This window comes from Lithobates pipiens, unplaced genomic scaffold, assembly GCF_037356315.1.
Source record: "Lithobates pipiens isolate NorthernLeopardFrog02 unplaced genomic scaffold, aLitPip1_a1.2 Scaffold_18, whole genome shotgun sequence".
NCBI classification, from domain to species: domain Eukaryota; kingdom Metazoa; phylum Chordata; class Amphibia; order Anura; family Ranidae; genus Lithobates; species Lithobates pipiens.
The window spans coordinates 320,229,893-320,250,453 of NW_027507758.1; the positions used below are offsets into that span (position 1 = coordinate 320,229,893).

General features: G+C 44.4%; 1 protein-coding gene across 1 annotated transcript; it reads right to left on the reverse strand.

Moving 5' to 3' along the window:
• Nucleotides 1–5,713: 5,713 nt before the first annotated feature.
• Nucleotides 5,714–19,606, reverse strand: PNRC1 (proline rich nuclear receptor coactivator 1). Its single transcript, XM_077487268.1, has 2 exons — nt 19,295–19,606; nt 5,714–6,775 (listed from the first exon to the last, which is right to left on the reverse strand). Exons 1-2 carry the CDS (start codon nt 19,475–19,477, stop codon nt 6,332–6,334), a joined length of 627 nt encoding a protein of 208 aa, XP_077343394.1. The 5' UTR covers nt 19,478–19,606; the 3' UTR covers nt 5,714–6,331.
• Between the last annotated feature and the right edge of the window lie 955 nt (nt 19,607–20,561).

The window sequence follows — 20,561 nt, forward strand, 5'->3', positions numbered from 1 at the left end:
CATACCAGACCCTGATCCGAGCACGCAACCTGGCAGGCCACAGGAAAAGAGGGGGGACGAGAGAGCGCGTGCCCCCCTCCTGAACCGTACCAGGCCAAATGCCCTCAACATTGGGAGGGTGCTTTGAAGTAGCCCCTCAAAGCACCTTGTCCCCATGTTGATGGGGAGAAGGGACTCATCCCCACAACCCTTGCCCGGTGGTTATGGGGGTCTGCGGGGGGGTTATCGGAATCTGTAAGCCCCCTTTAGCACTTTTTTTGTGAAATGGTAGGGGTACATTTGTACCCCATTACCAATTCACACGGGGGGGGGGGGATCTGGGGGCCCCCTTGTTAAAGGGGGCTTCCAGATTCCGATAAGCCCCCCGCCCGCAGACCCATACAACCACCGGGCAAGGGTTGTGGGGATGAGGCCCTTCTCCCCATCAACATGGGGACAAAGGGGCTTTGAGAGGCTACCTCAAAGCACCCTCCCAATGTTGAGGGCATGTGGCCTGGTACGGTTCAGGAGGGGGGGGCGCTCTCTTGCCCCCCGTCTTTTCCTGCGGCCTGCCAGGTTGCATGCTCGGATAAGGGTCTAGTATGGATTTTTGGTTCCCTTTAAAATCCATACCAGACCTGAAGGGGACCCCCACGCCATTTTTTTTACATTGTGGGGTGGGGTTCCCCTTAATATCCATACCAGATCTGAAGGGCCTGGAATTTAGGGGGACCCCACGCATTTATTTATTTCTTAAATTTTGGTTCGGGTTCCCCTGTGGGGAAATCCCCATGCCGTTTTTATCAATGACCTTTTATGTGTATTGTGGACAGACAGCTCATCACTTTTTTTCCCTTTAGAAATGTAATTTTGCTGTCAGACTGTTCTAAACACGAGAACATGCATACTAAAGACACCCCCAGGTATGAAATTTTAAGGAATATTACTACACTTTTGTTTCACTTTAACCACTTGCCGACCGCCGCACGACGATGTACGTCGACAGAATGGCACGGGCAGGCATAAGGGCTTACATGTACGTCCTTGCCTGCCCGCCGGTCGGGGGCCTGATCGGGCCCCCGCCCGGTGCCTGCGGCGGTCGGTATTCGTTCGGGAGCAATCCCGGACGAGGGGACGGCCATTCATTCATGGCCACCCCCTCGCGATCACTCCCGACGAATGAAAATGTCCCGTGACATCACTTCCTCTCCTGTAATGTAAACACAGGAGAGGAAGTGATGTATTCTCTCCTCCGTGTTGGTATTTTTCGTTCCGGCACCGAGGAGAGAGCATCGGTGAGTTGCACAAGCACTACACTACACAGTAGAACATGCCAGGCACACTCACACCCCCCCTTTACCCCCCGATCACCCCCCAATTACCCCTGCCCCCCCAGTCACAGTGACACCAATTGCTTTTTTTTTTTGCATTGGTGTCATTTGTGACTGTAATAACTGTTAGGGCAGTTAGGGTTAGCCCCCTTTAGTTCTAATGTGCCCCCCTAACCCCCCCAATAAAGGTTTAACCCCGTGATCACCCCCCCTCGCCAGTGTCACTAAGGCTGGGTTCACATTGCAGCGGTTTATGAGAACGAATGTGATTCGCACCGCACTGCAGTGCAAATCACATCCGATCTCTGTGCGATTCGAGTTCAGCCATACAGATAGTATGGCTGAATTCGTGTCGCACCCGCCGCAAATTCGCACGGGACCCTTTTTTTGGCCCGCAGCAGAATCGGATCGCATGGGTGTTCACACCATGCGATCCGAGTTTGCAGATCGCACTGCGATATGCGAACTGATCTGGGGGTGTCACTAACATTTCACTGACAGTCCCAGCAGTTCGCATAGGGCAGTGTGAACTGCCGCCGGGAGGCATGCGATGCGGGAACCCGCCGCGGATTCATGGCGTTCCCGTATCGCTCCAGTGTGAACCCAGCCTAATAAGCGATCATTTTTCTGATCGCTGATACCGCATAAAGCCCCCTGATTTCACCAGTGATCACCATATAACTGTTACAGGTGACGCTGGTTGGTTAGTTATTTTTTTATAGTTTCAGGGCACCCGCCATTTATTACCTAATAAAGGTTTAACCCCCTGATCACCCGGCGGGTGTCATTTGTGACTGTAATAACTGTTAGGGCAGTTAGGGTTAGCCCCCTTTAGTTCTAAGGTACCCCCCTAACCCCCCCAATAAAGGTTTAACCCCGTGATCACCCCCCGTCGCCAGTGTCACTAAGGCTGGGTTCACATTGCAGCGGTTTATGAGAACGGATGTGATTCGCACCGCACTGCAGTGCAAATCACATCCGATCTCTGTGCGATTCGAGTTCAGCCATACAGATAGTATGGCTGAATTCGTGTCGCACCCGCCGCACCCGCCGCAAACTCGCACGGGACCCTTTTTTTGGTCCGCAGCAGAATCGGATCGCATGGGTGTTCACACCATGCGATCCGAGTTTGCAGATCGCACTGCGATATGCGAACTGATCTGGGGGTGTCATTAACATTTCACTGACACTCCCAGCAGTTCGCATAGGGCAGTGTGAACTGCCGCCGGGAGGCATGTGATGCGGGAACCCGCCGCGCATTCGTGGCGTTCCCACATCGCTCCAGTGTGAACCCAGCCTAATAAGCGATCGTTTTTCTGATCACTGTATTAGTGTCACAGGTGACGCTAGTTAGGCAGGTAGGTATTTAGGTTCGCCGCAGCTTTTTATAGCGCCAGGGACCCCCATATACTACCGCATAAAGCCCCCTGATTGCCCCCTAGTTAACCCTTTCACCAGTGATCACCATATAACTGTTACAGGTGACGCTGGTTGGTTAGTTATTTTTTTTATAGTTTCAGGGCACCCGCCATTTATTACCTAGTCTCACTAGTGTACCGCTAAATTTAGGGGTGTCTACTTTCCAAAATGGGGTCATTTGGGGGCGGGGGGTTTGTGCCATCTTGGCATTTTATGGCCTTCAAAACTGTAACGCCCTTAGAAAGCCTGAAGGCGGTGCTTGGTTTTCGGGGCCCCGTACGCGGCTAGGCTCCCAAAAAGTCCCACATATGTGGTATCCCTGTACTCAGGAGAAGCAGCAGAATTTATTTTGGGGTGTCATTTCACATATGCCCATGGCATGCGTGAGCAATATATCATTTAGTGACAACTTTGTGAAAAAAATAAAAAAAAAAAGTTTGTAATTTTCCCGCAACTTGTGGCAAAATATAAAATATTCCATGGACTCAACATGCCTCTCAGCAAATAGCTTGGGGTGTCTACTTTCTAAAATGGGGTCATTTGTGGGGGTTTTGTGCCATCTTGGCATTTTATGGCCTTCAAAACTGTAATAGGTAGTGAGAAGTGAAATCAAAAATTTACGCCCTTAGAAAGCCTGAAGGCGGTGCTTGGTTTTCGGGGCCCCGTACGCGGCTAGGCTCCCAAAAAGTCCCACATATGTGGTATCCCCGTACTCAGGAGAAGCAGCAGAATTTATTTTGGGGTGTCATTTCACATATGCCCATAGCATGTGTGAGCAATATATCATTTAGTGACAACTTTGTGTAAAAAAAAAAAAAAAAAAAAATATTTTTTGTCATTATTCAATCGCTTGAGGCAAAAAAATAAAATATTCAATGGGCTCAACATGCCACTTATCAATTTCCTTAGGGTGTCTACTTTCCAAAATGGGGTCATTTGGGGGGGTTTTGTACTGCCCTGCCATTTTAGCACCTCAAGAAATGAGATAGGCAGTCGTAAACTAAAAGCTGCGTAAATTCCAGAAAACGTACCTTAGTTTGTAGATGTGACAACTTTTGCGCAAACCAATAAATATACAATTGACTTTTTTTTTACCAAAGACATGTGGCTGAATACATTTTGGCCTAAATGTATGACTAAAATTGAGTTTATTGGATTTTTCTAATAACAAAAAGTAGAAAATATCATTTTTTTTTCAAAATTTGCGGTCTTTTTACTTTATATCGCAAAAAATAAAAATCGCAGAGGCAATCAAATACCATCAAAAGAAAGCTCTATTTGTGGGAAGAAAAGGACGCAAATTTTGTTTGGGTACAACATTGTATGACCGCGCAATTACCAGTTAAAGCAGCGCAGTGCCAAATTGTAAAAAGACCTCTGGTCATTTACCAGCAAAATGGTCCGGTCTGAAGGTGGTTAAGCATTATTAAAATCTCCGCTACCGAAAAAAAAACAGCCATTTTTAAGACTTTTTTTTTTGCCTTGATACATGTCCCCTGGGGCAGGACCCAGGTCCCCAAACACTTTTTATGACAATACCATGCATATAGAACCTTTAAAATGAGTACTTTTGATGTGTTCCGCAACACCCAAAATTGTTCACCGTTCGGCGAACAGCCAATGTTCAAGTCGAGAGCGAGTTTGACTCGAACATAAAGCTCATCACTGGGTTGATTGATGATAATGTTGATTGTGTCTTTTGAGCTAAAAAAGATGGCAAGTCTGTCCAAAAGGTCACGTCTCTTGGTAATTTAGGCTGTCTAAAGGATTAGACAATTAGCTCATGTTAATTCTGTTTCTGGTTACAGGTTTATTTATAGAATAATATGAGCAGAAGGGGGGGGGGGGGGGGGGGGGGGGGGTTTGCTTCTTCTACCGTATATAAGACTGTATCCTGGTTCTAATAAAAGAGTCCATGTTTGGCAACTAAACAAGTATCGTCTTGTTTTGTGCTTGCGAGCGGTTGGAATATCAGATATCTATATTCAGACTGGGAGGAAGTGGTATGATGAAAGCACTCAAGCAGAGTGTGCGACGTTCCGTTACAACCACACACATTAATTTGGCAGCATAATTATTAATGTGGAATGTATGCTCCTTGCTATTTTTTTTTTTTTTTTTTTTTAAATCAAGTTATGTGCAAACTTCCACTTTCACAAAAGCACATAATCCATTCTGCATCTTAACAGTGCCCGCTGTCTGTTTTAAAATAAAAATAAAATAAAACATAGATATAATAATCATCCTTTACCATATCTCACGGCGGATCCCATCGCTCATGTATCCTCTCTGCCCATCTGATAGAAGCAGTGGGCGGGTCCAAGGTTTCCCTCCTTGCATCCCGCTGATATCAGCGGGAGGAGGGAGAGGACATACGGTCGGTCCTATGACCGACGGGAGATACGGTAAAGGGGGAAATTAAAAAAATAAAACACAGACGGGGGGCACTGTATTAGGAGACAGAACGCATAGTATACAGAAATGCGTTATTTCTGCAGCAGGATGGGGTGGCACCGTCAGTCGGGTCGGGTGAGGAAAGGAGACACAGAAAAGCAGGGCTGCGGGTGATGGAGGCAAGTAAACTGACTGACTATGGTCAGTTTACAGAAGGGAGGGGAGAAACTGGTAGGATCAGCCAGGTTTTTTTTTATTTTTTTGGTGTTACAGTGGTCCAAATTACACAGCACAAGCACTGTGCTGTATAAAATGCTTTAACGTAGCAGAAACCATTTTTTTGGGGTTAACAGACGCTTTAACTCTTTTATGCGAGTCAATACACCAGAACAAATATAGAGTCAGTGCACAGATCAGGAATTCTGTTTTCTCTTTCTCCAGGCCAGTGACCAAATATACTGTAGCCAGACACCTAGTATTTTCACATCAATGGTAGCCACTATATTTATCCCATGACAGGTTACCTCTACATACCACATAATGGGGGAAAAAAATAAAAACCCAACACACACACACACCACGGACAACACTTTTTGGGGAGGCCAAATTAGTTTATTTATTTTGACATTAGCCAATTCATTTATTTGGGGGCATTTATTTTTCTCTTGTGCTTTCATTTAAAAGTACAGACATCAAATGACTTATTTTTGTTGTTTTTACTGCATTCAAAAAAAAGACAGTGGACAGTAACATGAATTTGGATTTCATGCCGTAAACGTGGTTTTCACAATCAGTAGCAGAAACTGCTAATAAAGATATCGCAATATGTCAAAAAAAGGATCTCTTTTCTGGGTTTGGAATGACACACTTTTCTTATAATTAATACAGGAGTTTTCAGAGAGGGGACTTTCTGGTTTCATTTCACAGCACATAAGCATTTTTACTTTACATAAAAAAACAACTAGCTTTAGTAAGGTCAAAATACATCCTTTTATACCAAAACTAAATTTACTTGTAGTATAAACAATGATATACACATATTACACTGTGTACACTATATACACAATCATACAAAATTGATACAGAAATGTAAAATGCAAGTCCCTTATGTTCTTGCAGAAGGAAAAAAAAAAAAGCCGCTTTCAAAATGCTGGGAAAATTTGTACAATTGGCAAGAGTACTGTAAGAGCATCAAATAGGTGGAATAATTACAACTGGGCTTTCAGCAGGGCTTTAAGGTGGTAAGTCATCAACTCCTTGCACTGATCGGAATGTTGAATGGTCATGTCCATCCAGTGGCTTGGGGGCTTTGGAAGGACACTCGGGGATGGTGGGTCACTAAACTTTGCTCCTGCGTAATTGATTTCCTTTTCATCAATTGTGCAAATTTCTTTTTTTGTTTTCTGGATGTTTTCAGCACTTGTTAAGGGTTTCTTCGGATTTCGAACTGCGCTGTTGGAAAGCTCAGAATCAGTCTGAAGCCTTTCCATTTTTCGTGGGGAATTGGTCTTTGTATGCTGAGCATTACATTTGTTTTTTTGTTTGTGAATATTCCATTGCTCACAACGATGAGCTGTTGGACTACAAGTTGTTGTATTGTTCTTTTCTGATTTTACAGTCTTCTTTTCTGGTTTTACTTTTGTCATCAGTCCCTATTAAAAATACATTCATTGATTAATGATCAAATATAATAATAGCTTTAGACAGTACTCATGGGTAAAAAAAAAAAAAAAAAAAAAAAAAAAATAATAGTCTAACAATTAAACGCAAGTACATTCCCTCTCCACCCCCCCCTCCCCCTTAAAAAAAAAAAAAAAAAACACAACTAAAGTTCAGAAAATGCCTGGTGATCCTGCCAGAAACACAATCAGCTACTAACTTACTGTAATGGGCTAGCACTCTACCTATTTCAATAAAAATTATTGTAATAGAACATCTTGACAAATGTTCACCCATGCAAGGGTGCAGTTCAGCGAGCAGAACAACCATATAACTTATGTGCATTAGTGGTCTACTGGGTGGCCTCATGGGAAGACCCATAGGTCCCTATAAATCTGGGCTAGCACTCTTAACCCTTTGATGACAAACTTAGACATATGTGGCCTCACTGAAATGAGAAGCTTTCCATGGGGACGCACACATGCAGATCTGTGTTTGTACTGAAAACATGGTGTATCACGCTTCCATCAGTAGACTGAGCCACCACCAAAAGTTCCAGGGATCGTACCAACGGTTGGGAAGTGGGAGGATAGGCATCAAAGATCACTTTGATGCCTGTATTTGGCTATCACAGCGATAAACTATTACACTGGTTCCTGTTTTTTTCTGCTCTTGAATGAAGAAAAAGATACATTGCATATTTTTCCCCTTACTAGAGAAGTAGGGAGTCAGTAGGCTTAACCACTTCAGCCCCAGAAGAATTTACCCCCTTCCTGATGAGCACATCAGCTCCATCTGGTGTCTAGGGTCCTGATTGGATAGATTGATAGCAGTGCAGCCAATGGCTCCTGCTGCTGTCAATCAAACCTAATGACGTGGGAGCGGGGGGGGGGGGCGTTTGGTGCGCGCGAGTCCTGCTGTCTGTCAATGGATGCAGCAGGACAAGGGAGCGTGGCTCTCCAATAGGACACTGGAGAAGAGGAGGAGCCAGGAGCGCAATTGAGGGACCCCAGACGAGGATTGGGGCCACTCTGTGCAAAACCAACTACACAGTGGAGGCAAGTATGACATGTTTGTTTTTTGAATGAACCTTTACATATCCTTAAAAGCAGTATTATACTAAAAAGCAAAACATTTAAAAAAAAGTTTTTTTCCCCCCTTTAATCCTACTTACCTAGGTAAAATCAGCCTCTGCTGGCTGAGCCCACGTTCACATTGGGCTGATTTGGCATGTGATTTGACATGAAATCGCATGCCAAATCAGAGCTTATTGCCCGGCAAAGGCAAAAAAGGTGGGACACCGCACCGATCCCCAAAAGTAGTTTCTGCACTACTTGGTGACTTCAGGGATGATTTCAATAGGCATCTGCGCATGAACCCGCACAGATGTTTGTCAAATCGCCCCCCGAAGTCAGACTGAAATGGCAGTTTGAAATTGTGAAAGTTCAGCTGAACTAGCATGATTTGAAACCCGCCCTCAGTGTGAACATGGGCTAAGACTGCGAACAGAGCGATCAAACATAGCTGATCGCTCAGTTCTCCGTAAGTAGAGAGCCGGTGCTCGTCAGTCACTGGCTCTCTGCTCTGAGCCCCCCCGCACTCACTGGAGCACTGGGCTGTGGCAGGAGTGGCTGAGCCAGGTGGCCACTCAGGCTTCTGGGTGCTGGCACTGTCAGATGAAAATGGGTCACGGGAGTGCAGAACAAACTGCATTCCTGTCATCCACAGGAGAAGTACAACCAAACCAGCTTTGGCTGTACTTCTTTATAATGCAGTTTACCAATTCTTAGATGCGATGGCTGCATTGATGTCCTTTTTAGGTTGCTGTCAGTTTACAAGGTCCTGCATCTACCCAGTTTATGTTAGTTTTACTAACACATGCCAAAGTTGCATAACTGGTTTCAGGCACAGAGATTTGTTTTAAGATTTTTTTTTTTTTTTTTTGGATGATGTCCCCATACAAAAACACACAGAGGACTACTAGAGGAGACCAGACTCTGGTGTATCCTCACCATTGCATCTGGGGGGGGGGGTGGATTCTGTACCATTGATCTCATGTTAGTACAGCGATCTCCCCTGCTGAGCCATTGTGCTCTGACAGGGGTATGGTCCCCGTCAGAACACACCAGTTAGTGCTCTCAGCCATTGGCTGAAAGCACCAAGCAGATGGCGGTTGGCGGACCATTTTTCATCATGCCCCATGCTTCAGTCAGGCCAGCTGCCGTACACACAGGCCGAATGTCAGCAGGTTCAATATGCTGCCGATATTCGGCTGTGTATATGGCATTTTAGTCAAATCCACCTCTTAGGATATTGACCTGCTAAGCATTGGCAAAGCTGGCTTATCCATGGTCTATAACTGGAAACCTGTATAGAGAAAAATACATAGAATATTGAGAATGATATCATCAATGGAACCCAACTACATGGCCTTTTCTGCTTTCCCTAATTTGAGTCCTTGACCCAGAACAAGCTTGCCACCAGTGCAGTCAGAACGCTTGCCAGTTCACACTTGTCTGCTGCGAATTTGCATAAATAAAAAAAAAATATGCAAATTGATTCTAGTGCGGAAAAAAATAAATAAGGGTCCAGCGCGATTTGAGCCACACAGAATGATGGCTCAAATCGCACTAATGAAGAATTAGATTTGTACAGGAATGTGTGATTTGTTCAAAAATCACATGCAGTTCCTGCACCATATAGTGCAAACCAGCACTTAATTTGCAGTATTGAAGATTTTTCATCAGCATAACAGCCAGGCAGCTAATATTTTAAAGTCAACCTAGCCAAGCATATCAGGCACATCAACACAGTGTACAAAATGTTAGAGAGATATCTAGATCACATATACATGCTCAGCAGTCATGGCCAAAGATATTGGCACCCCTGCATTTCTGTCAGATAATGCACCACTTCAATGAGAAAATTGTTGCAATTACAAATGTTTAGACATTCTCATGCTTTTGTTTGTATTTGTGTGACAAAAAAGAGGTACCATGTTCCCTATATAATTCCTGCCATTTGCACACCTAGGGGTTGGTATTTCCCTAGTAGTGCTTATGGAACCTTGCACTACTACTATTAAACAGCATGTTTGGCTGCCTGTGCTTATTCAGCCAAGTTTCATGAAGCATTTAGGGATGGCGTTCTCACTTTTTGTTTTATTGACACTTATACACTAGTTGTAGTCTGAATCCTTACTTTCTCCATTGTGCAGGTAATTATATTCACATGCCAGCTATTTGCTGTCATCTTAGCCCATATAGGATCCCTTTATAGCGTCATTCTCCATCGTTTTACACAGGTCCCTGCTGGATGAATAGGCAAGGGCCTTCCCCTTTGGTCACTTTTTTTTGATTCCCAGGTCGGACTCCTGGACACCACCTCCCTCCCTTTTCCAACTGGTGCCTTCCATGCCTGCAGATACACACCAGACCAGTTATCACAAGCCCTTTTTGGGGGGCATTTCTTTGACAGCGAGAGAACACACGTAAATCAATATGATGTAAAATTTACATCCATTTAATAATTTGTTTGACCCCTGTCAGCCATAACTCAGCCATTAAGGTATAAACCGCTGGCAACAAAAGTACACCCAAGTGAAAATGTCCAAGTTGGGCCCACTTAGCCATTTTCCCTCCCTGGTGTCATGCAACTTAGTGTTACAGGGTCTCAGGTGTGAATGGGGAGCAGGTATGTTAAATTTGGTGTTAATCGCTCTCATACTTGTCACTGGAAGTTCAACATGGCATCTCATGGCAAATAACTCTGAAGATCTGACAAAAAAAAATAATATATTTTTGCCCTACATAAAGATGGCCTAGGCCAGTTATGGCGAACCTTGGCACCCCAGATGTTTTGGAACTACATTTCCCATGATGCCCATGCACTCTGCAGGGTACTTGAGCATCATGGGAAATGTAGTTCCAAAACATCTGGGGTGCCAAGGTTCGCCATCACTGGCCTAGGCTATAAGAAGATTGCCAAGACCCTGAAACTAAGCTGCAGCATGGTGGCCAAGACCATACATTGGTTTAACAGGACAGGTTTAACTCAGAACAGGCCTCATAGTTGACCAAAGTTGAGCGCATATGCTTAGCGTCATATCCAGAGGCTGTCTTTGGGAAATAGACATACGAGTGCTACCAGCATTTCTGCAGAGGTTGAAGGGATGGGGTCAGCCTGTCAGTGCTCAGATCATACGCCGCCCACCGCATCAAATTGGTCTGCATGGCTGTCGTTCCAGAAGGAAGCCTCTTCAAAAGATGATGCACAAGAAAGCCCGCAAACAGTTTGCTGAAGACAAGCAGACTAAGGATGTAGATTACCGGAACCATGTCCTGTGGTCTGATGAGACCAAGATAAACTCATTTGGTTCAGATGGGGTCAAGCGTATGTGGTGGCAACCAGGTGAGGAGTACAAAGACAAGTGTGTCTTGCCTACAGTCAAGCATGGTGGTGGGAGTGTAATTTTCTGGGGCTGCATGTGTGCTGCTGGCACTGGGGAGCTACAGTTCATTGAGGGAAACATGAACGCCAACATGTACTGTGACATAAAAAGAAAGGAGGGGGTGTGTTGCGCTTCCTATATTAAAGTCCAATAGTGGGCTATCACAAAAAACAATCCATATTTCAATACTATCATAGAAACAGCAAAAAGTGCAATCGTGCTTGAACAAACAAAAACTAGTGGATCAAAAAATTAACGGCTTTATTAAACAAAAAGTAAAACTACTCACAAAGGTGGATAATGGCAGAGTGCACAGCAAACAGACCAGCGAATGTATCGCTCGCGTGTAAACATCACTTCCGGTCTCCTACGTGTTACGTCATACAATGACTTCAACCATCCCAGTTGAAGTCATTGTATGACGTAACGCGTAGGAGACCGGAAGTGATGTTTACACGCGAGCGATACATTCGCTGGTCTGTTTGCTGTGCACTCTGCCATTATCCACCTTTGTGAGTAGTTTTACTTTTTGTTTAATAAAGCCGTTAATTTTTTAACATACTACACTATGGTGGATTTCTTTTGTCTAGCCCTTGAGTATACATGTTGCTAGTACTCACGGAGGAATCGGATGATATATGGTGACGCTAGAGAAATGTGAAGTCCCCACTCCATCCATCTCCTGATGTTCCTTTAAAAAGGCTATTTCTTTGCTGTATACCTTACAGCAGTAAGGTAATTACCTAGTGTGATCAGCATTTACACAGAAAACCACCCGTACGGAAGAGAGTTGGCTTGGCACATTCTGCACTTCACTATTTGATGGTGTTATTACACTGCAGTTTTCACGATTGGAATATGTATGGGTCACTTTGATCAGATATAATCGTCGCTGCTGCTATTTGTTCTATTTTTTTTTTTTGCTACTGCTGTTTTTATTTATTGGTTTGCTAGTGTATTTCACTTATATTAATCTTCGGTTACATGCACTTGTTTTCATCACAGCACCATTGTTGGTGCCACTTATATTATTTACGTAATATTTTTATATATCTAATGTTATGCACACATTTTCTATATACTATGCACAGACGCACTTTGATCCACTAGTTTTTGTTTGTTCAAGCACGATTGCACTTTTTGCTGTTTCTATGATAGTATTGAAATATGGATTGTTTTTTGTGATATCCCACTATTGGACTTTAATATAGGAAGCGCAACACACCCCCTCCTTTCAGTCTGTACATTAATGAGAGCCAACTCACAAAGTGTTTGCTGCACCTATTAGAATAGACTTGTGCCTTTTTAATTTAACCGTTTTTACATATAGCGCAGGAGCCCCTATATACATATGTACTGTGACATACTGAAGCAGAGCATGATCCCCTCCCTTCAGAGACTTGGCCACAGGGCAGTATTCCAACATGATAACGATCCCAAACTCACCTCCAAGACGACCACTGCCTTGCTAATGAAGCTGAGGGTAAAGTTGATCGACTGGCCAAGCATGTCTCCAGACCTAAACCCTATTGTGTATCTGTCAGCATTCTCAAATGAAAGGTGGAAGAACACAAGGTCTCTAACATCCACCAGCTCCACGATGTCGTGGAGAAGTGGAAGAGAACTCCAGTGCCAACCTGTGAAGCTCTGGTGAACGCAATGCCCAAGAGGGTTAAGGCAGTGCTGGAAAATAATGGTGGCCACACAATATTGAAAATTTTTTGGACAAAGTGTACTTACTTTTGTTGCCAGCAGTTTAGACATTAATGGCTGTGTGTTGAGTTATTTTTAGGGGACAGCAAATTTACACTGTTATACAAGCTGTACACTCGCTACGCAACACTGAAGAAATTACACTTTGCTACAATGTAATCAAATTAAAAGATATAATAAAATAATTTACAAAGATGTGAGGGTGTATCCACTTTAGTGAGATACTGTACACACACACACACACTATTTTTTTTTCCTTCCTCAGCAACCATATCCAACGGCACCCCACGAACCTCTGAAAAATCTGATAGTGTAAAATGTGTTGGGTAGTCGCACCCCTCTAATACATGTGCACTTTATATCACATAATTTTTTGGTGTCCCTGCACAGTGTTCTATAGTGCATGGACGACCAATAGAGACCATTCTGTATTTATATTTCTGTATAGCGTCTAAAAGGCATCTACAATGCATCTGTAAAGTATTTGCAGCGCCTTCACTTTTTCCACATTTTGTTATGATATAGCCTTACTCCAAATTGTTATCTTCCCTGCGTGCTTAAGGTTGTTGTCCTGTTGGAAGATGAACCTTCGTCCTGTTGGAAGATGAACCTTCGTCCCAGTCTGAGGTCCAGAGCGCTCTGGAGCAGGTTTTCATCAAGGATGTCTCTACAGCAACATGCATTCATCTTTCCCTTGATCCCGATGCTGAATAACATCCCCACAGCGTGATGCCACCACCACCATGCTTCACTGTAGGGATGGTATTGGCCAGGTGATTAGCGGTGCCTGGTTTCCTCCAAACATGACTCTTGCCATTCAGGCCAAAGAGTTCAATATTTGTTTCATCAGACCAGGGAATTTTGTTTCCAATGGTCTGAGAGTCCTTCAGGTGCCTTTTGGCAAATGCCAGGTGGGCTGTCATGTGCCTTTTTACAGAGGAGTGGCTTCTGTCTGGCCACTCTACCATACAGGCCTCATTGGTGGAGTGCTGCAGAGATGGTTGTTCTTCTGGAAGGTTCTTCCTTCTCCACAGAGAAAACGCTGTAGCTCTGTCAATGTGACCATAGGGTTCTTGGTCACCTCCCCGACTAAGGCCCCTCTCCCCTGATCACTCAGTTTGGGTGGGCAGTCCCTTCTAGAAAAAGTCCTGGTGGTTCCAAACTTCTTCCATTTACGGATGATGAAGGCCACTGTGCTCATTGGAAGCTTCAATGCTGCAGAAATTTTTCTGTACTCTTCTGCAGATGTGCCTCGGTACAATCCTGTCTGAGGTCTACAGACAATTCAATGGCTTGGTTTGTGCTCTGACATGCCCTGTTACCTGTGGGACCTTATATAGACAGGTGTACGCCTTTCCAAATCATGTCCAATCAACAGAAAAAATTACCAAAAGTGGACTCAACGATGACCTGTGGAAACAGGATGCACCTGAGCTCAATTTTGAGTTTCATGGTAAACGCTTTGAAAACGTATGTACATAAAAAAATTATTTATTTAAACTTTTAATAAATTTGCAATGATTTCAAACAAACTTCTTTCATGTTGTCATTATGGGATATTGTTTGTAGAAATTAGTAAAATAATGAATTTAATCCATTTTGGAATAAGGCTTTAGCATAACAAAATGTGGAAAAAGTGAAACGCTGTGAATACTTTCCGGATGCACTGTACTTGCAATATATGGAGGTGCCTCTCTGGGGTACTGTTAAGTTGTGTGTGAATGCCATTTACCACTATATACGGTGTTTAACCACTTTCTGACCAACGCACACCGATGCAAGTCGGCAGAATGGCACGGACAGGCAAATGGGTGTACAGGTACGTCCCTTTAAATTTGCCGCCATGCCATCACGTGTACGCCGGGCCCTCCGTGAGTTGGATCGCGGGTTCTGTGGACTCAATTGCCACGGGGATACCAGCAATTGCCTCACGGGGAGATGCTAATGTAAACAAGCATCTCCCTGTTCTGCCTAGTGACCGTGTCACTGATCTCTACTCCCTGTGATCGGAGCAGAGATCAGTGACGTGTCACACACAGCCATGCCCCCCCCCCCCCCCACACTTAGAAACATGCCCCAGGACACACTTAACCCCTACACTGCCAGTGTCATTTACACAGGAATCACTGCATTTGTATAGCACTGATCACTGTATAAATGACAATGGCCCCAAACATGTGTCAAAAATATCCGATGTGTCCGCCATAAGGTTGCAGTCAGGTAAAGAAAAAAAAAAGTAAAAAAAAAAAAAAAAAAAAAAAAAGCCATAAAACTATCCCCTATTTTGTAAATACTATAACTTTTGCGCAAACCAATCAATAATCGCTTGTTGTGATTTTTTTTAACAAAAATATGTAGAATATGTATCGGCCTAAACTGAGGAAAAAAAGTTTACTTTTTTGGGGGAGATTTATTATAGCAAAAAGTAAAAAGTAATGCGTTTTTTTCAAAATTGTTACTTTTTTTGTTTATAGCGAAAAAAAAAAAAAAAAAAAAAAAAAAAAAAAAAAATAAAATCGCTGGGTGATCAAATACCACCAAAAGAAAGCGCCATTTGCAGGGGAAAAAACAAAAACAAAACGTCAATTTTGTTTTGGAGCCACGTCGCACAACTGTGCAATTGTCAGTTAAAGCGACGCAGTGCCAAATCGCAAAAAGTAGTCTGGTCTTTGGCCAGCAAAATGGTCCGAGGCTTAAGTGCTTAAGGGGGTTGTACCCAAACTCAATTTAACATGATTGCTGATGTAATAAAAAGGATTGCTTTTATTCATATATGTGTTTGGAAGTGTATTTTGTGAGAAGGACTCAACACCTAAAAATCTCATTTCTGTTTGTGCTTGGTTTTTCTATTTACTTTTCCGGGATGTGGTGTTAATACAACTGAACCTGTTGGTACGAGACGGACTGGTCTGAGCATTTCAAACCTGCTGATCTACTGGGATTTTCAGGCACAACCATCTCCAGGGTTTACAGAGAATATCTAGTGTATCTGCTGACTTTTAATAAACAGAAAAACGTCTGGAACTCCACTTTAAGGCAGTTCCGAAGGCAAGAGTGGGTCCAACCCGGTACTAGCAAGGTGTACCTAATAAAGTGTCCGGTGAGTACGTGTTGGCGAGTGCATATCAGAAGCACAATCTGATTATGATCAGAATTTCAGTGCGATTATATAGTGCTGTTCAGATGCAACTTGGGTTCAGTTTTGCATATTCTATGGGGACAAAATCATGCTGGAATTACACCAAAGTACTACAGGAACCTTTTCAAAAGCTACTACCATGCTGAATTGCACTGATGTCAATGGGGACCACTGAACACAATGTGATCTCCATTGTCATGCAATTCTGTGCGACTCAAGTCGCATTTGGAAATGCACTAGTGCCAATGGAGCCTTAGCCATAATGTACTAGTATGCACTGTGTATTAGCCCATTTTGCCCCCATTCACACTGGTGTGACTTGTCATGCGAATTGACAGTTCCAAATTGCATGACATGTCGCAACCCAGTTTCAGCAATGGAACAGTTCATGTCGCAGCTATTCTAAAAACAGTTCCTGCACTACTTTTGACAATTTAATTGTGACTTGCATAGACTTCTGTGAAATGAAGTCGCAATCAAATCATCAGTGCAAATTGCACTGACTGATGCACGGCAAAAAAAAAAAATATATATATATATATATATATATAAACATTTTTCTCAGAATTTCAAAGTTGCACTGGTGTGAACCAGGACTAAGGCACAGTTACCTAGCAAGCGATCCCTTCCAGCTTTACAAGGTCTCCTGTCAGTCATGGGTGCCGCCATCTTCTCCTGGTCTCTGTTCTAGCTTCCAACTCTAAAGCCACGTTTTCACAATGACATCACTCACACGCATGGGAGTTACATCATTCACACAGAGAAATAACATGCATGCCCATGTTTTGCTGACACGGAGATACATACACTAGATTACCAAAAGTATTGGGACACCTGCCTTTACATGAACTTTAATGGAGTCCCAGTCTTAGTCTGTAGGGTTTCATATTGAGTTGGCCCACCCTTTGCAGCTATACTAGCTTCAACTCTTCTGGGAAGGCTGTCCACAAGGCTAAAGGGGTTGTAAAGTAAAATTTTTTATTTTTTTAAAATAACAAACATGTCATACTTACCTCCACTGTGCAGCTCGTTTTGCACAGAGTGGCCCCGAACCTGCTCTTCTGGGGTCCCTCGGCGGCTGTCTCTGCTTCTTCCCGCAGGTGCTTCTCACGTTAATGCGAGCTCCCTCGCATTGGTGAGAAGCACTGCGGGCGCGCTCCCGTGATACAGCCGGCGGCTATAGCCGCTCGCTGTATCACAAGGCCCCGCCCCCCGGCGCGCTGCGTCATTGGATGTGATTGACAGCAGCGCGAGCCAATGGCTGCGCTGCTTTCAATCCATCCACTCCAGCCAATCAGCGGCCAGGCTGAGCGGCGAAGAGGACGGCGGGGGCGAGCGCGGGATTTTCGAGGGGTCAGGTAAGTAAAATGGGGGGACTGGGGGCGCCGGCAGTGTGAGATGTTTTTTCACCTTAATGCATAGAATGCATTAAGGTGAAAAAACATTTACCTTTACAACCCCTTTAAGGAGTGTGTCTATAGGAATGTTTGACTGTTCTTCCAGAAGTGCATTTGTGAGGTCAGGTACTGTTGTTGGATGAGAAGGTGAAGCTCGCAGTCTCCACTCTAATTCATCCCAAACTTATCCTATCGGGTTGAACTCTGTGCAGGCCACCCAAAACTCGCTCATCCTTGTCTCTATGGACCTTGCTTTGTGCACAGTCATACTTTTAACAATAGGCGCACCGATTTCATATTGGGGGCAGTGGCTGTGTCCTAATAGACGTCTATGAGAGGCATGCAACACCTGCATTTCAACATGCCAGCAAAACATGGACCTGCACAGGGCACGCATGTAATCACCCCATGTGAATGAGACATAACTGCGGCAGGTTGGCTCTCCTGCGCAAATCGCCATCATTCTACGTAGGGCGCGTACACGGCAATCTGTGGGTGCGCACACGTGCCCATTCGCTAGCGGGGGAGCCAATCAGCGGGTGGCCTCGAAGTCTGCTGGTGACCCAGGATCACTCCACGGAGCCAGAACGGATCTGTCAGTGTAAACAAACAGATCCCTGTTCTGACAGGGGAGTAGGGAGAGATCTGCTGTTCCTAGTGATTAGGAACAGCAATCCCTCTACACCCTGTCAGTCCACTCCCCTCACAGATAAAAAGCACCTCCCTAGGCAACATTTAACCCTTTGATCACCAATAGTGTTAACCCCTTCCCTGCCAGTGTCATTTACACAGTAATCAGTGCATTTTTATAGCACTGATCACTATATAAATGGTCACAAATAAGTGTCAAGTGTGTCCGATCTGGTGAATGTCGCAGTTCTGCAGAAATAATAATAATATTATATATATATATATATATATATATATATATATATATATATATATATATATCTACTAACTGAGGAAGAAAAGTATTTTTATTTTTGGGGGGATATTATAGCAAAAATTAAAAAAAAATTTTTTCCTTTTCCCCAAATTGTTTTTTGCCCAAAAAATAAAAACCACAGGAGGTGATCAAATACCATCAAAAGAAATTTCTATTTGTGGTGTAAAAAAAAAAAAAAAAAAAAAAAAGCAAACATCTATTTTGTTTGGGTACAGCATCGCATGACTACATAATTGTCAGTTAAACCGACGCAGTGCCAAATCGCAAAAAATATCCTGGTCATTAAAGGTTTTTTTGTTGTTTTAAACAAACCTGTCATACTTACCTCCTCTGTGCAGTTGGTTTTGCACAGAGGAGCCCCCGATCCTCCTCTTCTGGAGTCCCCTAGCGGCACTCCTGGCTCCTCCCCATGGAGAAGTGCTTTCTTGGGGGCACTCATGCGGATGCGCTCCCATGTCTTGCATCCATTGACACAGACAGCAGGACTCGCACTCCCTCTGTGTCATTGGATTTGATTGACAACAGCAACCGAAGCCATTGACTGCTCTGCCGTCAATCTATCCAATCAGGACCCAAGACACCCGCTGGAACTGGTGTGCTCCTCCCCCTCGCTTGCTGCATCACAGGAGATTTTTCACCTTAATGCATTGTTTACAAAAGGGGGAAAATCAGGTCCTGTACCATGAGCTGCACATGCACAGTTTGGTTTACCTAAGCACTGACAGTCAGGGGAGGGGCTTGTCACAGAACAGACCAATAGGGTCCCTGCTGTCATACAAATCCCACCCATGATTGGTGTTCAGTTTAACCCTTGCAGTGCAGGGAGGATGCATAGACTAATCTCCCCCATACAGTGAGGAGCCTCACCTCTCTCCGGAGCTGCCTGTACTGAGCCGCTCTGGCAGGCTGGGGCTCCTCGGGGCCCCCACTGGCGGTATTCTCCGCTGACCTCTTCTGATGATACAGACGGCTAGGGAAAGCAGAAGCTCGGACTTTATTCTTCCTTCCTCTCCTCCGGGCTCTGCACACACCCTCCCCGGGCTCCGACATGACGAGCCCGCTTCCCCCTGACCACAAACAATACCGTCCAGCTCCCCCAATGTACCACCGCGGCCAGGAAAGCAGCCAACTGTCAGCTCCGAAGATGGACGCCTCACAGGCTCCGCCCACACCCTCTGTTATGTCTCTGCACAGCGGCCGCGCGCTCCCGATCATCGCCGCCGTGCGCGCTCACGCTCGGGATCTCCTCCTTTGTTCTCTTTTGTTAATTCTATTACAGATCTAGATGATTGTATCATTTTATTTACTGTGTGTGTTGTGCCTGTGTACAAGGATGAGCATCCTGCTGAGGAATGGATTCTTTCTTTTTATAGCAAAGTAGAACTATAGGCTAAACTCTTTTCATTTTGGTTAGAGGGTGTTGGTTGGGGTACACATTATAAGAAAATCGGGGCGATTGATCGTTTCACAGCAAGAAGGAAATAATGTATGAAAATTCTCGTCTTGTTTATTGTCTCTGATCATGTGTGGTCTTTCGTTTCTGATTTTTTTTCTCTTACGAAAATTGTACAAAAAACGACACATTAAAGTGGCGTTCCATCCTAAAAAAAAAAAAAATCATGTATGTGCCTAAAAAAAATAAAAATTTGGATTTTTTTTTTACTCATCTCTAAATGGCTGTTGCTAGGTGGTCCCTCATAGTCTGCCTCCTTCATTGCCTGGGCTCGTGATGTCACTTCCCCTCAGCGCAGGAAGGGCTCAGCTCTGCCCCCCTCCCTCTAGTCAATCATCTGGGACACGTGACAGGTCCCAGATGATTGCACGGCCAATCAAGGTGCGCGGCGCCGCTCGCGCACGCGCAGCGGGTGCTCGGCTGTGAAATCACAGCCGGGCACCCACAGTTACAATGCCGGTGCCGCCTAACGGAGAGCGAGACGAGCGTGGCTTCGATCCCCCGCATCGTTGGACCCTGGGACAAGTAAGGGTCCAATTATTAAAAGTCAGCAGCTGCAGTATTTGTAGCTGCTGACTTTTCATTTTTTTTTTTTTTATGTGAACCCCGCTTTAACTACATCACGCCCGCCGTGTAGACAATTGATCAGCGCCACGTGCTGCATCTCTGAAATACTGCACA